Here is a 14,251-nt window from a genome sequence, read left to right on the forward strand (position 1 = left end):
TAAGAGGAGCTTGCAAGTCCGGAGGGCTTCCTGGAGGAAGTGAGCTGAGAATAATATAAAATTAACCAGACCAAAGGGCATTCCAGGAAGAGGGAATGGTACCTGAAACTGCCCAGGAGTAGCAGGGAGCCAGGAGGCGTGGGTCATGGCAATAATCTATGTATAAAGAGCTATGGGAAGCTATAGGAAAATTTAAGGGAGTGGCTGACACAGTCAGATTTGTGTTGTAAGTATCACTCCCCAGGTTGCGCAGAGAACAAATGAGGGAGCCGAAGGAAGGGGTTCTCCTATCCACTGCACGGTACTGCGCAGAAGACAGGGGAGCCAGGCATTCCCTGAGGGGTGAAAAGCAAGCAGTAGAGCTGGGTAGTGGACTAGAACTTAGAAGCCTGGCCTGGAGCCTGGGTGGGGCGAAAGAGGAGGAGCCTGAATGGGGTGTGTATAGGGGGTGTGTGTAGGGGTGTGTGTATAGGCTGGGGCGGGGTCCCTGGAGTGGGCTGACTGGGTCGGCGGCGGGTCTCCAGGTGGGCGGGGCTCTTGGCCACCTCCCCCGCCGGCCACACCTCTCTCCGGCTCGAGCTGGGCCAGGAGGGGTGGGCCCGAGGGGGCGTGGCAGGAGGCGGGCGGGCCCGAGCAGGAGGGGCGGGCCCGAGGGGCGGGGCAGGAGGTGGGCCGCCCGCGGCCACGCCGCCGTCGCGGGTACATTCCTTGCTCCCGGCTGAGGAGCGCTTGGGCTGTCTGCGGACCCCGCCGGGTGCACGGGTCGCGGCCGGCTGGAGCTGGGAGTGAGGCGGCAGAGGAGCCAGGTGAGTAGGAGGCAGGCGACCAGGACCCTGTGCAGGGCGCGGAGTCACGCAGGCTCGAGGTGAGCCGGAACCCTTGCGGGCCCGGGCTGCGCTCCCAGCCGCCAGGGGGCGAGCGGCGGCGGGGCTGCAGGGACTGCCCCTCCCGGCGCAGGGGACCTGGGCGTCCGCCGGGCGGCAGGGGGTGGAGGGGGCGGTAAATCAGTAACCCGCAGTGCACACAGGGCCTTTTGTCCCGCTCCGTCCAAAGAGCACCCTGGCCGCGGAGCTGGTTACTCATTGCCCACCGAGGCGGGGGCAGGCCGGCCCTGTGCAGCTACCCTCGGGACCCATTGATTCGCACCTCCCCCCAGGCTGGCCCGGCAAGGGTGGGGGAGGACAAGCTTGTCCCTGCGGCTGTCTTCGCGCCGGCGGCAGAGATGAGGGAGCTGAGGCCCCGAAAGTTTCAGTCACTTAGCGCCCGGGGGCCTCCACCGCGAGTGCGGGAGGCTGTCTGATGCCTAAGGCAGGCCCTCTGTTCCCACGTGTGGGGTGGTCGGTCAGCGGTCAGCAGCCACGGGTGACTTTTCCACGGACTCTGATATCAGGGCAGCCTGGGGTAGGAATAAAATCCCCGGGCCTCCCCAGCCACTCCCAGCCCAAGCTGTGTACTCAAAGAGCTGCCCTCCCTGCCAAGCCGAGCTTGGTAGGGGGTTTTACCAAGGGGGATCCAACTGGATTTGAGAGTTGAAGTGGCCTCAGAGACAGCAGTATCTGAGTCAAATAGAGAAGAGGAATGGGGGGCACAGAGGGATGGGCAAGAGAGCATATGTGACCAGTTTTGAGAGCCAATGGCTTCAGCGCTCCTGAAGGGACAGACGGTGTGACCAAAGAGATAGGCAGCGGAACAGAGGGAGCCCTAGGATGCTGAGCTGAATCCTGCTGGGCACAGGTAACCATTAAGGGCTTGCAAGCTGGGGGCATGACATGGCAGACTTGTAGTTTTTTAAAACTCTGCTGGAAGATGAAGGTTGAAGAGCCCAGGGAGAGGATGTTTCCAAAGGCCCATGCAAGAGATGGCCATGACCTGCCCTGAGTCAGGGCAGGGGAAGCCAGATGGACTGGAAGTGGAGTGGCAGTGAGCAAGGGTAAGGAGGTGTGATAGGCTTCCCACACAGGGTAGATCCAGAGACACCAGTGCCACCCATAGGCCCCTAGGACTGCAGTGATCACAGTATTCCTTTGTCCCAGCTGAGACTCGGTTCTGAGTGTTCTGTTTTGGGGAACAGAGGTGTCCTTGGTAGCATTTGGAAGAGGATAGCCAGCTGGGGTGTGTGTACATCACAGCCTGACAGTAACAGCACCCGAACCAGAGGTGACTGGCTGAGGGCAGACCCAGGGCAACAGGTGAACAGTTCTAGGGCCGGGCACAGGGAGAAGAACATTCCAACACTCTGTGTGCCCAGTGCCGATGCACGTTGTCTCTTCTATCCTCAAAACAGTCCTATGAGGATAGTAACCCAGAGAGAGACAGAGACAAGGAATTACAAGTTGATGAGAGTCGGGATTTGAACTTGGCTCTGGTGGATGGATAATTACGGTCTGTATTCTTTACAAAACCGTGTGTACCTCGGATGGAGTTGGTGCATGACAAGCAGAGGTATTCAGGGATGCGGTCCTGCTTGCTACGGAAGGAGCTGCCTTGTCAGTGGTGGGCGCCCAGCTCTGGAAATGTCAGTAATGCTATAAGGAGTGGGGATTGGATCAGATAACATCCAGATGCTGAAGTTTGGCCTTGTATCATTTTTCACTTTGTTTTTTGGCTCTTCGGCAATCAATTCATTTATTCAGCAAAAAATAAATTACGTGTGCCAAGAGCATGCAGAAGATAGTCTCCGTTCTCTGCTTCCCTCCAAGAAAAGAATCCCAAAACTGCTTTCTGTGAACGTGTGCCAGGGTCCCAGCAGGACTCAAGGAGAGCAGGAAGCCCAGCCCAGACCCCTTGCACAACCTACTGTAGGAAGGCATCAGGCTCTGGCTACAGCAGAGCTGGTTCCAGTCTGCACTGCCACAGCCTGGCCAGGGACTTGGACACATCTACTGGCCACTTCCTGTCTCCATTTCCTCATCTGCAAAATAAGGGAAAGCCCCCGCAAAGGTGCATGTGGAGCAGGAGCTCTTTTCCCCCCCTATTCTAGGAAGGCAGTTGGTGGGAAGTCCAGCCTGGGCCCCTGAGAGCTGCGGGAAGGAGATGCGGCTGCTGTCGGCCCTCTTGGGGGTCCTGCTGAGTGTGCCTGGGCCTCCAGTCTTGTCCCTGGAGGCCTCGGAGGAAGTGGAGCTGGGTATGGCTTCTGAGGGGGGAGAGGGTGGCAGGGGTGGGAAGAGTGGGCACCAGGAGGGGGCTGCTGGGCTGAGCAAAGCTGGAAAGGATCCTTGCCCAGGCCCTGAGAAAGTGGCAGCAGGGCAGGGCTCAACCACTGAGACTCAGTCAGTGCCTGGCTTCCAGCAAGCATCCATGTATCTCTGTGTCTGCGAGAGAGGACTGGCCTCGCAGGGTGCAGGGCCCTAAGCTGGGCCGCAGAGCTGGTGGTGAGCTCCTTGCCTGGGTGTGTGCGCGCGCGCGTGTGTGTGTGTGTTCTGTGCACTGGATGTGTGACCTAGGAGGTCCAGGCAGCATGTGTGGTGTATGCATTATGAGGGTGATATGCCCCAGTGCAGCATGACCCTGTATATGGCACCAATAGCATGTGCCGTGTGTGTGTGTGTCCATGTGTGTGTGTGTGTGTGTGTCTTGGCCAGTGTCATGTGCACTAAATGCTGTGTGCGTGACATGCCCCAAGAGTGTGGCATTTGCCCTGGGTGTGGCATCCGCAGCATGTGGCTGTGCGGGTGTCAAGGAGCGGTGGCTCCTCCAGCATGCGTCGCGAGGTGCTTGTGCCCTGCATGTGTGGCGTGTTCTCTGTACGCAGGAGGCTGCCTCAGATGGGGCTGCGGGGTCTGCTGACCTCTGCCCTCTGCCCACAGAGCCCTGCCTGGCTCCCAGCATGGAGCAGCAAGAGCAGGAGCTGACAGTAGCCCTTGGGCAGCCTGTGCGGCTGTGCTGTGGGCGGGCTGAGCGTGGTGGCCACTGGTACAAGGAGGGCAGTCGCCTGGCACCTGCTGGCCGTGTACGGGGCTGGAGGGGCCGCCTAGAGATTGCCAGCTTCCTACCTGAGGATGCTGGCCGCTACCTCTGCCTGGCCCGAGCCTCCATGATCGTCCTGCAAAATCTCACCTTGACTATAGATGGTAAGACACTCTAGCAGTTAAGGGATGCCTGGGGAGAGAGACCTGCCCCTCCCGGACCTCAGATGCCTCCCTCTGTCCTTGATGTAGACTCCTTGACCTCCAGCAACGATGATGAGGACCCCCAGTCCCATAGGGACTCCTCGAATGGGCACATTTACCCCCAGCAAGGTGAGTATAAGTCTTCAAGGACTTGTGTCCCCGCTGCTCATTTAATCACTGAGAAGAAGAGGTCTGTGTGGGAACACACGGTCATTCTAAGGGCCTTCCTCTCCCCTCCAGCACCCTACTGGACACACCCCCAGCGCATGGAGAAGAAACTGCATGCAGTACCGGCTGGGAACACCGTCAAGTTCCGCTGTCCGGCTGCAGGCAACCCCACGCCCACCATCCGCTGGCTTAAGGATGGACAGGCCTTTCATGGGGAGAACCGCATTGGAGGCATTCGGGTGAGTCTCTGGGTTCCAAGACCGTCTGCTGCCTCATTCTCATTCCTTCCTCAGTCCCCTCATGCCTACAAGCACACCTATACATCCATTGAATGAGGAAAGCAATTGCGGGGTCCCAGAAGGAGCCCTGGACTGTGGACCTGGGCAGCTCTGGTTCCTCTTCTGCTACTCTCTGGCAAGTGACTTAACCTCACAGCCTTAGCAACTCCATTTGTAAAGTGAGAAGAATCACGGACTGGTTGGTCTCAGTAAGCCTTAGCATCTCATCATCTTGATGAGACCCTGCAGAGTCGGCTCCATGCTGTCATAAGGCAACTCAGTCTCAGAGAAGGCAAGGGCTGGCTCAGAGTGGCACAGCCAGGGAGAGGGAGAGCTAAAATTCAAAAGGCTCAAACCCAAGGCTTAAGCACTCTGGGGAGCCTTCTCCTTTGTCCCATAGTCCTTGGCCTGGCCCTGATGTTCTCGGGGCCTAGAGAGCTTGAGAAGAGTCCTGTGGGCAGGATGAGGATCTAGCCCCCTGGTCCTCTGGCCCCCTTGGTGGACATGGTCTGGTGGTCCTGGACACTCCCTCTGCCTGCAGCTGCGCCACCAGCACTGGAGTCTCGTGATGGAGAGCGTGGTGCCCTCGGACCGCGGCACATACACTTGCCTGGTGGAGAACGCTGTGGGCAGCATCCGCTATAACTACCTGCTGGATGTGCTGGGTGAGTGCGGGGCCGGAAACGGGGGAGGCCTGACCCATCCTGGGCTCAGTCGTGCCCTCCGGTGGGGTCTAGTCTGGCGGGCAGGATGGACTCAGATGAGTCAAGCAGCTCGGTGACCAGGCGGTCAGGGGAAAGCACAGGGGTTAGTGTGGGGCTGGAGGAGCAGGGCTCTGCCAAGAGGAAAAACAAGAAGGACAGCCAGGCAAAGGGCGCAGCCTGAGCTGCAGGCCTGAGTATAACGAATGCCGTGCACTTGCAGGCCAGCGTATTCGGAGATGTGGCTTTTATATGGGGAGCCAGGTGGTGGAGGGTTTTGAGTGCTAGGCTGAAACGTCCTTGACCCGAAGCAATGAGGAGCCAGGGAAGGTTGAAACAGGGTAAGCAGGAGACGGACAAGAAGCTGCAGAAAGGTCCTTCCCTTGAACCTGAGGAAGGCTGGAGGGAGGCAAACAGGTGCTTCTATGGGTGCCAGTGATGAGGGTTGACTACCTTGCCTGGTCCCCAGAGCGGTCCCCGCACCGGCCCATCCTGCAGGCTGGGCTCCCGGCCAACACCACAGCCGTGGTGGGCAGTGACGTGGAGCTGCTGTGCAAGGTGTACAGCGATGCCCAGCCCCACATCCAGTGGCTGAAGCACATCGTCATCAACGGCAGCAGCTTCGGGGCCGACGGCTTCCCCTATGTGCAAGTCCTGAAGGTGCACCGTGCTCCAGCCTGGGCCCCACTCTTCTCCCACCCAGGATTGGGGGCTCCCCAGCTTCCCTGTTGATCACAGTGTGGCCCCAGGCCCTGCTGTGACCCCAGAGTATGTCCCCCTCCCCAGACTGCAGACATCAATAGCTCAGAGGTGGAGGTCCTGTACCTGCGGAACGTGTCAGCCGAGGACGCAGGCGAGTACACCTGCCTTGCAGGCAATTCCATCGGCCTCTCCTACCAGTCTGCCTGGCTCACAGTGCTGCCAGGTAAGCACCTGCAGGGCCAGAATATGCTGCGAGATGCCCCTCTGGGCCAGCAGTGGGGGCTGTGGTCTGTTGGGTGGTCAGTCTCTGTTGGCTTGTGGGGTCTGCCCTCGGGGGCAGTGTGTGGATTTGTGAGTTTGAGCTGTATGGCAGCCCCTCTGTGCCTGTCCACGTGTGGCTGTCCATGTGACCCTCTGCTGAGCTATGGGACTGGGCATAACTACAGCTTCCTCCGTGTGTGTCCCCACATATGCTGGGAGCTGGGAGGGACTGAGTTAGGGCACATGGGGAGGCCAGTCTTACCACTGACCACTTGGTCTGTCTGTGTATGTTCATGTGCGAGGGCAGAGGAGGACCTCACATGGACCGCAGCAACGCCCGAGGCCAGGTATACAGACGTCATCCTGTACGCGTCGGGCTCCCTGGCCTTGGCTGTGCTCCTGCTGCTGGCCGGGCTGTATCGAGGGCAGGCGCTCCACGGCCGGCACCCCCGCCCACCCGCCACCGTGCAGAAGCTCTCCCGCTTCCCTCTGGCCCGACAGGTACTGGGCGCATCCCCCACCTCGCATGTGGCAGCCTGACTCCAGCAGGCAGAACCAAGTCTCCCACTTTGCAGTTCTCCCTGGAGTCAGGCTCTTCCGGCAAGTCAAGCTCATCCCTGGTGCGAGGCGTGCGTCTCTCCTCCAGCGGCCCCGCCTTGCTCGCCGGCCTCGTGAGTCTAGACCTACCTCTCGACCCACTGTGGGAGTTCCCCCGGGACAGGTGCGCTGAGCTGTGTGGGGGCAGGGACACAGGCGCCAGGTTGCAGCCTGCCCTCAGCAGGAGTGACTCGGAGGTCTGAGGCATGGACTTTCTCCATCTCCAGGCTGGTGCTTGGGAAGCCCCTGGGCGAGGGCTGCTTTGGACAGGTAGTACGTGCAGAGGCCTTTGGCATGGACCCTGCCCGACCTGACCAAGCCAGTACTGTGGCTGTCAAGATGCTCAAAGGTGAGTGTGACCCAGCGTGGTGGCTCACACCTGTAATGCCAGCACTTTGGGAGACCGAGGTGGGAGGATCACTTGAATCCAGGAGTTCGAGGCCAACCTGGGCAACATGGCGAGACTTCATCTCTAAAAAAAAAAATAAGAAAATTAGTTGGGTGTGGTGGTGTGTGCCTTTAGTCCCAGTTACTAGGAAGGCTGAGGCAGGAGGATCCCTTGAACCCAGGAGTTGGAGGTTGCAGTGAGCCATGATCACGCCACTGTATTCCAACTTGGGCAACAGAGTGAAACCCTATCTGAAAAAAAAAAAAGAAATAAAAGTAAAAGGTGAATGTGGCAGCCTGGAGGAGGTGCTATGGCATTGGGACTAATAGAAGGGGATCACAGTGCTACCGGGTGAGCCCTGGAGCTGGGAGAGGCTGTGGGATCCCACCTTTAAACCTGCAGTTCAGCTCTGCTCCTGACCCTGGCAAGTGACTTCTGAGCCTCAGTTTTCCCTCGTGTCATATGGGGTAAATAACAGTCCCTACTCCCAGCCCAGGGACTGTGGAAAGTGCCTGGCTCATAGTCAGCCCTCAACAAATCGTCACCATTGGGGTGACGATGATGAGAAGGATTTGGTGTGACAGGCTTGATATCCTCTGTCAGCGTCAGTCTGTGTCAGCCTTGACTTCACCTCTTCTCAGCCTCACAGGCCCTCCCCCGCCTTCCCTGTGGTTCCCCCCAGACACACCCTCAGCCTCCCTGGGACCCTCCCTAGGTCCATCCCGCGTCCACTGCTCTAGGAGGACAGCCCTTCTGCTTGCACCCAGTCCCAGCCCCGAGGGTGCTCTTGCCAGGCACTCCCGTACCCCGCCCATCAGGTCCTCTCGTTGCAGTTCCCCAGCGCCCCCTGCAAGAATGGCCTCAACTGCTCTTCTGCTCCTCCCCTCCTCTCTACACAGCTGGGGCCACCTGGTGCTCCCTGGGAGGCAGGGATTGAGAAATGTGCATTGTGACATTGCCGTGTGTGGGTGGGGAGTGTTACATCACTGGCCCAGGGCCACAGGTCAGCCCCAGGGGCCCAGCCAGAGAAGCCAGAGCAGCCTTCTTCCCAAGCTCCCTGGCTGCGCCCTGCCTGCCGCCGGCTCCCTGAATTCCCAGGCCAGTTGGACGCCAGGCCCTGGTCAAACAGACCCCAGGGTGCCAGCCTGCTTTCCGCTCCCAGAAGCTCTGACCCCATGTAGGGACTACCGCTAACCCCTCCAGAGGCAGCTTCCTTCCTGCTCCGAGCTCTTCCCCTCTCTCCTGTTTCCTGGACCTGCCCACTGGAAGGCCTGCCTCTCAGATCCTTGATATAGTTGCATCCTTGCAACTGCTGTGACAGGTAGGGTGTGACCCACTGCTCTGTTTCCCACAAGACGACCCTGAGGTTCAGAGACACTAGGAGACTTTTTCAAGGCCACACAGACTAGCAAGGATTCAGCCCTAGACCTACGTAGCCCTGGTCCAGTGCTCCTCGCCCTGCCCCTGCCTCTACCTCGCCCTGCCCCTGCCTCTGCCTCGCCCTGCCCCTGCCTCTGCCTCGCCCTGCCCCTGCCTCTGCCTGTTCCCTCATGTAGTTGGAGAGCAGCCTCTTCACCCCATCTGCTGCCCTTACAGACAACGCCTCTGACAAGGACCTGGCTGACCTGGTCTCGGAGATGGAGGTGATGAAGCTGATTGGCCGACACAAGAACATCATCAACCTGCTGGGTGTCTGCACCCAGGAAGGTGGGGCCAAGGCGGGGCCGGCTGCATGGGCCGTTAGGGTACAGAGCCAAAGCTGTGGCAGTCTCTCCGAGCTCCCTCCACTCCCTCTGTAGGGCCCCTGTATGTAATCGTGGAGTGCGCTGCCAAGGGAAACCTTCGGGAGTTCCTGCGGGCCCGGCGCCCCCCGGGCCCTGACCTCAGCCCGGACGGTCCTCAGAGCAGTGAGGGGCCACTCTCCTTCCCAGTCCTGGTCTCCTGCGCCTACCAGGTGGCCCGAGGCATGCAGTATCTGGAGTCCCGGAAGGTACAGGCGGTAGGGCTCTGGGCCCCTCTCGATCTCTCCAGCTCCACTCTCTCAGGCCTGTGGCATTAAATGTCCCCAACTTCTTCCTTTCTGCTCTTTTTCATGACCCCACCTCAGTGTCCCCAGGCATTCATGCTTTCCTGCCTTCCCCACTTGTTCCTCACACTTCCCTAGAAGGGAGAGGGGAGAGGGGAGAGGGGACACAGGAGAGGGCGTTCCCCATTTCTAAACCTTGACCACCTCCTCTGTAAAGTGGGTGGAGGGCCCCTGCCCCTGGGCCTGCTGGGGGGTGGTGTGTGCTCAGCTCAAGGTCAGGTGTCCTGATGCACCCAAGCCCCCACTCCCTGCAGTGTATCCACCGGGACCTGGCTGCCCGCAATGTGCTGGTGACGGAGGACAATGTGATGAAGATAGCTGACTTTGGGCTGGCCCGTGGCATCCACCACATTGACTACTATAAGAAAACCAGCAACGTGAGGGAGATGGGGCAGAACTGGATGGGAGTGGAGGGGGGCTGGGCCTGGGGTGGCAGGCATGGGAACTCGTGGGACTCTGCACTGAGGCCCTCCCTCCCCTCCAGGGCCGCCTGCCTGTCAAGTGGATGGCGCCCGAGGCCTTGTTTGACCGAGTGTACACACACCAGAGTGACGTGTGAGTCCTGCCAGCGGTCACTGTCCTACCCCACAAAAAGGGCAAGGCACTGCCCAAAGTCACATGGCCCCAGGAGGCCTGCGCTCCAGGGCTCCTTCAGATTTGTTCTGGGATCCGAGTGGGACCACACTCCAGGAGGAGCCCACTCCCCACCAGCTGGGGTGGGTCATGCCTGTGGGGTCCCGCGTCCTAGCCCTGGTCTTAGGGAGGGCGCTGGGCCACACTGAGCCCTGGCCCTGCCTCCAGGTGGTCTTTTGGGGTCCTGCTGTGGGAGATCTTCACCCTCGGGGGCTCCCCGTATCCTGGCATCCCGGTGGAGGAGCTGTTCTCACTGCTGCGGGAGGGACATCGGATGGACCGACCCCCACACTGCCCCCCAGAGCTGTGAGGCCTCATCCTGCCCTCGACCCCCACTTTCCAGTCCTCCTCCTCTGCCCTGACCTTGGCCTCAGGGTTTGTGCCGGCCAGAAGGACAACACTAACAACAACTCCTCCTCCTCTTCCTCTTCCTCCTCCTCCTCCTCTCCTCCTCCTCTCCTCCTCATCCTCTCCTCCTCCTCCTCTCCTCCTCATCTTCCTCTCCTCCTCTCCTCCTCCTCCTCTCCTCCTCCTCCTCTCCTCCTCATCCCCTCCTCCTCCTCCTCTCCTCCTCATCTTCCTCTCCTCCTCTCCTCCTCCTCTCATCTTCCTCCTCCTCTTCCTCTCCCTCTTCCTCTCTTCCTCGTCTCCTCCTCCTCCTCTCCTCCTCCTCCTCTCCTCCTCCTCTCCTCTCCTCTTCCTCCTCCTCCTCCTCTCCTCATCTTCCTCCTCCTCTCCTCCTCCTCCTCTCCTCCTCCTCTCCTCTCCTCTTCCTCCTCCTCCTCCTCTCCTCCTCCTCCTCTTTCTCCTCCTTCTCCTCCTCCTCTTCCTCTTCCTGCTCCTCAGCCTAGTGGATCGTCCTGGCCTGGCTTCCACTGATGACCCCGCCTATCCCTCATCAAACTCCCCACTCAGAGAACCCCCGGTCCTCCCCTTCCTCCTGAAGGCCTGAGGCTCCCTATGACCTTCTGGCCCACCTCTCCCAGGTACGGGCTGATGCGTGAGTGCTGGCATGCAGCACCCTCCCAGAGGCCCACCTTCAAGCAGCTGGTGGAGGCGCTGGACAAGGTCTTACTGGCCGTCTCTGAGGAGGTACAGCCCCCTCCCACCCACCACCTCCCTCTGCCTGCTCCCCTCCAGGCCTCGTCTGGCCTGACCGCGTGGACATGCGCCCCGTCCCATCCTGGGCACTGCAGAGGCTGACCGGCTCCGTTCCCCACAGTACCTCGACCTCCGCCTGACCTTCGGACCCTATTCCCCTGCTGGTGGGGACACCAGCAGCACCTGCTCCTCCAGTGACTCCGTCTTCAGCCACGACCCCCTGCCACTGGGATCCAGCTCCTTCCCCTTTGGGTCTGGGGTGCAGACATGAGTAAGGCTCAAGGCTGTGCAGGCACATAAACTAGTGGCCTTGGGCCTTGGGGCTCAGCCACAGCCTGGCACAGTGCTTGACCTTGGCAGCACGGGGTCCCTGGCCCAGAGTGCTGTCCCAGGTCTCTGGTTCTGCTTTGGGTAGGTCCCTTCTTGGTCCTGGAGTTCGTAAAGGCTTCCTGCTCTGGCCTTGGGTTCCCAACCTACAGCTCAACTCAAATCTCAAGGCCGTGCCCTTGCCCTTGGCGCTGCAGTGCCTGTGTCCTGATGGGCCAAACGTCAGGGTTCTGCTCGGCCCTTGGACCTTGGCGCTCAGCCCCCACCTCAGGTTTGGCTGAGCCTGGCTGGAGAGCTGCTATGCTAAATCTCCTGCCTCCCAATACCAGCAGGGGGTTCAGGGCCTCTGAACCCCCTTTCCCCACACCTCCCCCTGCTGCTTGCCCCAGCGTCTTGATGGGAGCGTCGGCCCCTGAGCCCAGAGAAGCTGGAAGCCCGCCAAAAACAGGAGCAAATGGCGTTCTATAAATTATTTTTTTGAAATAAAGCTCTGTGTGCCTAGGTCTTCCCTGAGCAACATGGAGGGGAGTGGGATGGAGGGATCCCCCCAGGAGAGAGTTCTGCCTGCAGGACACGGACTGAGGGCGCTGGACCGGGCCGTGGGCTCTGCCACCTCCCCTGCCCCGGGAGCCAGGGTGTGCCTGTCTTGGTCCGCCGGTCCCACCAGCACCATCTTGTGTCGGTGACAGTGTGAATGAGTGTTAATGGGCTGAGTCCGCATTGCACCATCTACAGTGGGACTCCTGTGCCCTCTGCACATGTGTGTGTGCGTGTGTGCCCTGCAGCTGTCCCCGGGGGAGCAGGCAGCCCCCTCCCCCATCTGCTCAGCATTAACCAAGCTGACCGTTAACACAGCATGAAAATCTGAAAGCCAGCCTTAGGCCACGGCCTGCTCCCACGCTCTGCCTGCTCAGGCTGGGGGCTTGTGGGGGCCATGCCCGCCCCACCCTGGCCAATCTCCCAGGCAGCAGCTGGTTGCCGCCCGCCTGGGCTGCAGCTGTCCCTGCCTGCCTGGTCTTCCACTGGGGACCCGTCACAGCCCTGTACCCAGAGCCCCTCAGAGGGAGCAGCTTCTCAGGGCTCTGAGCCTGGAGCCTTCCCTGGCCCCATCCTGGCATGTACTGCTACTCCCCAGCCCCTGAGTGGGCCATGGGGGGCCTAGGCATGGTGTCTGACACAGCGCTTGGCACTCTCCTGCCTTTTCCTACAGGCCTCAGGCTGGGACAGAACTGCCCAACCAGGACAGCCTTTATGGAGGCCACTGGAATTGCCCCCATCTGCCCCCAGGGAGTGGTGGCTGAAAACTCTCCACATAGCCTCTCCGGCTGACAGTCTCCCACACAGAACTCATCCTCCCCCCAGAGCGGCGCCTCCTCCAGCGCAGGCTCCGGGGAGTCACCTGACCACTTCCCTCAAGAACCTCGTTCCAGGCCGGGCACGGCGGCTCACGCCTGTAATCCCAGCAGTTTGGAAGGCCGAGGAGGACGCATCACCTGAGGTTAGGAATTCGAGACCAGCCTGGACAACATGGTGAAGCCCTGTCTCTACTAAAAATACAAAAATTAGCCTGGCGTAGTGGGCTGCACTGTAGTCCCGGCTACTCAGGAGGCTGAGGCAGGAGAATCACTTGAATCCGGGAGGCGAGGGTTGCAGTGAACCGAGATTGTGCCAGCCTGGGCTAAGGAGCAAGGCTCTGTCTCAAAAAAAAAAAAAAAAGAACCCTATTCCCTAAAGTGCTTCCAGGGTCCAGCCGTGGCTCCTGAGGCCAGCACTGCCACCTCTCTGATGATCACTGTCCTTGCCCATGAGTAGGGTGCGCCTGTCCCGCCTGCCTCCTGGGGCTTAGGGTTTAGGACGAAGCGAAGCACAGTGCAGATGCACATAGGCTTGGGGGAGGGCGTACCCTACTTTTGCTCCCTCCCCTGCAGGTGGCTCCAGAGGCAGCTTCCAAAGGCGGACTGCTCGCAAAGACCCCCTCTAACTCCTGAAAGCCCCCAGACTGACTTTCTTTTTCCTTCCTTCCTCCTTCCTTCCCTCCCTCCCTCCCTCCCTTCTTCCCTCCCTCCCTTCCTTTCTTTCTTTCTGTCTTTTGTTCTTTCGTTCTTTCATTCGTTCGTTCTTTTTCTTTCTCTTTCTCTCTCTCTCTTTCGCTCTCTCTTCTTTTTCTTTCTCTTTCTCTCTTTCTCTTTTCCTTCCTTCCTTCCTTCCTTCCTCTCTTTCTCTCTCTCTCTTCTTTATTTCTTTCCTTCTTTCTTTCTTTTTTTTTTTTTGAGACAAGGTCTTGATCTATTGACCAGATTGGAGTGCAGTGACGCCATGATCATGGCTCTGCTGCCTCAAACTCCTGGGCTCAAGCAATCCTCCCACCTCAGCCTGCCAAGTGCATAGGACTACAGGTGCATGCCACCACACATGGATAATTATTTTTTATTTTTTGTAGAGATGGGGTTTTGCTATGTTGTCCAAGCTGGTCTCAAACTCCTGGCCTCAAGCAATCCTCCCACCTTGGCCTCCCAAAGCTCCCAAACCCCGGACATTCTGACTGAGCCTCACTCTACAATGTATAGCCTCCCATTGGGGGTCACTGTCCACTGACTGTGTCCACCTGTCCAGCCAATCACAGGAGAAGCAGATCCCTTGGACTTGACCTTGGGAAGGAGAGGATTGGGAGGTTAGAATCATGTGTGAGGACACTATTCTAAGGGGATGTGGAACAACAGCCCCATTTTCCAATTTCCCAGCATGAGCCTGCTGCAGTGCCAGGCTCAAGCAGCCATGCGCTCCCCCGCCACAGCCTTGCCAAATCAAGATGGTTCTTCCCATTTAACGGTGGAGAAACTGATGCCCAGGGTCACAAGAATGGGTCTCCAGGCTAGGCTGAACCCCAGGTTCCCAGAAGG

The 14,251-nt window shown here is 59.4% G+C and overlaps 1 protein-coding gene across 2 annotated transcripts; it reads left to right on the forward strand.

Annotated features, from left to right (window-relative positions):
- Positions 1-621: 621 nt before the first annotated feature.
- FGFR4 (fibroblast growth factor receptor 4) lies at positions 622-11,838 on the forward strand. Of its 2 annotated transcripts, none has more exons than XM_015141496.3 (18): positions 622-806; positions 2,981-3,124; positions 3,807-4,070; positions 4,158-4,238; positions 4,350-4,516; positions 5,097-5,220; positions 5,726-5,916; positions 6,043-6,181; positions 6,527-6,720; positions 6,795-6,940; positions 7,044-7,165; positions 8,801-8,911; positions 9,004-9,194; positions 9,545-9,667; positions 9,775-9,845; positions 10,092-10,229; positions 10,910-11,015; positions 11,146-11,838. In XM_015141496.3, exons 2-18 carry the CDS (start codon positions 3,034-3,036, stop codon positions 11,293-11,295), a joined length of 2,409 nt encoding a protein of 802 aa, XP_014996982.3. In that variant the 5' UTR covers positions 622-806; positions 2,981-3,033; the 3' UTR covers positions 11,296-11,838. The 2 variants fall into 2 exon arrangements, with proteins under 2 accessions (XP_014996982.3, XP_028705775.2); XM_028849942.2 differs by lacking the exon at positions 622-806 and adding an exon at positions 1,149-1,734.
- Positions 11,839-14,251: the final 2,413 nt, after the last annotated feature.

The sequence above is a fragment of the Macaca mulatta genome, chromosome 6 (genome assembly GCF_049350105.2).
Source record: "Macaca mulatta isolate MMU2019108-1 chromosome 6, T2T-MMU8v2.0, whole genome shotgun sequence".
Taxonomy (NCBI): domain Eukaryota; kingdom Metazoa; phylum Chordata; class Mammalia; order Primates; family Cercopithecidae; genus Macaca; species Macaca mulatta.